Source organism: Sinocyclocheilus grahami, unplaced genomic scaffold, assembly GCF_001515645.1.
Source record: "Sinocyclocheilus grahami isolate Dianchi unplaced genomic scaffold, SAMN03320097.WGS_v1.1 scaffold26656.1, whole genome shotgun sequence".
Taxonomy (NCBI): Eukaryota; Metazoa; Chordata; class Actinopteri; order Cypriniformes; family Cyprinidae; genus Sinocyclocheilus; species Sinocyclocheilus grahami.
This window is the reverse complement of record NW_015520155.1, coordinates 1012-2642: the sequence shown is the minus strand read 5'-3', so window position 1 is coordinate 2642 and position 1631 is coordinate 1012. Positions and strand designations below refer to the sequence as shown.

The window sequence follows — 1631 nt, the reverse complement described above, 5'->3', positions numbered from 1 at the left end:
GTGTGTGTGTTATCCAGCTTAATGGTGCATTTTCACCTTTTTGACCATTTATGGTGTTCGTGACATTGACACAATCCTCTCCGTTGAAGAAATGGACGGTGCAGGTGAAGTTATTTTTGGGATCTATCCAGTCCATGTCATCAATTTTCATTCTGCTGCTCATATGGTACATTAATGTTGTCTTATCCTGTTGGGCTGAGGTGTCAGTTGAGACCCAGTCCTGTCTCTCTTCGCCATTCACTTTCCAGGACACGCTCACATGATCAGGATAAAAGCCTGTGGCCACACACACTAAAGTTGACCATTTATCTGTCTTGTTCTGGGAACAGAGTTCTTTTGGAGAAGGTGGTAGGATCTTGACTTTAGGTAGAGTGATGTTTGCAGCTTGAGAAGGAAAGCGGATAATCAGGAAGATTCATTTGCAACAATTACTATGTAATTACTCTTGTAAATATTACATGCATCAATGAAGTACTTGATTTTGATTGGTCATTCAGAGCAAAGGCTGGTGAATTCATTTATTTATACAATGATTATTTTGTTTACTGTATGCGGATGAAACACTGTATCCATCCAAAGAATGCACACAACAACTTATATAGAGTTGCTTTGTTTAAATATACATTTAATGTTGCTTTGGTTTGTGCAGTTTCAAATTGTTGTTATGCTTTTAACACCTGTAACTTATTTTAAATACCTCTATTTTTACATTTATGTATGGACTTAATTTATTTCTTCTTAAATGCTCCCTTATTACCTCTTTGAAAATAAATAGGGAATTAACATATTATTAATAATAATACATTTACTGAATAAATAAAAATGTATTCATTAACGAATAAATAAGCATTTTACATGGATAAAATAATCTGTACATTCATATTTTAGTGGTCTATGTACGTTTTCTGTAACCAATCCATTTTTTTTTTCATTTCCATGACATGTACAATATGACCCATTTTACTGCATTTCACAAATCATACAAGTAGATTTATTGAATGATGTCTACTAGTACAATTCAAGAGTTTTCAAATTCAGACTTACCCAGAACCATCATTTTGGTCCCTTCTCCAAATTCTAGTTTTGCGTAGCTATTACACGATGATTTACTAACAGCTAATAATGGCCAATGGTACACTGTTTTTGGGGGCCCCTTTTCAGTTTGAGACCGTGAAAGCCATAGTGGCCTCCCAGCTGTTACCCAGAGAGGCCTCTTTTGAGCAGCAGATATTGTAGACTGCAGAATGTTGCATGCAGAATTTCTACTATTCTACAAAATTCTACTATTGTAGAATTTTTTTTTGTGCATTTAAATGTGCATTATGATTTTAACAGTAATTAAAACTAACAAAAAGATAAATATATACAGTGGGCCCAAGAACAGTCAAAACACTGTAATATAGGATAATAAAATATCAAACCAAATACCATATTCAGAGTGTTTCTGAGAACTAACCTCGCTGCTCTTATCATTTCCACAATTAATATTAAACAACTAGACATCCAATAAGTTTAGCTAATCATTAACTGCGTACTTATATTTAGCAATTAAATAGTGGTCAAATGCATAGTATTTGAATTTTACATAATGTGTTGTTTAAATCATATTGCAAACAAAATATGTCAGAGGA

The 1631-nt window shown here is 33.4% G+C and overlaps 1 gene segment (V, D, J or C); it reads right to left on the bottom strand.

The window, feature by feature from the left end:
• Positions 1 to 36: 36 nt before the first annotated feature.
• Positions 37 to 415, bottom strand: LOC107580199 (T-cell receptor beta-1 chain C region-like; the record flags this gene model as incomplete). The annotated part of the segment is given in 1 exon segment: positions 37 to 415. A coding segment is annotated over 1 exon segment (379 nt), but the record flags the coding sequence as incomplete, so codon positions are not given.
• Between the last annotated feature and the right edge of the window lie 1216 nt (positions 416 to 1631).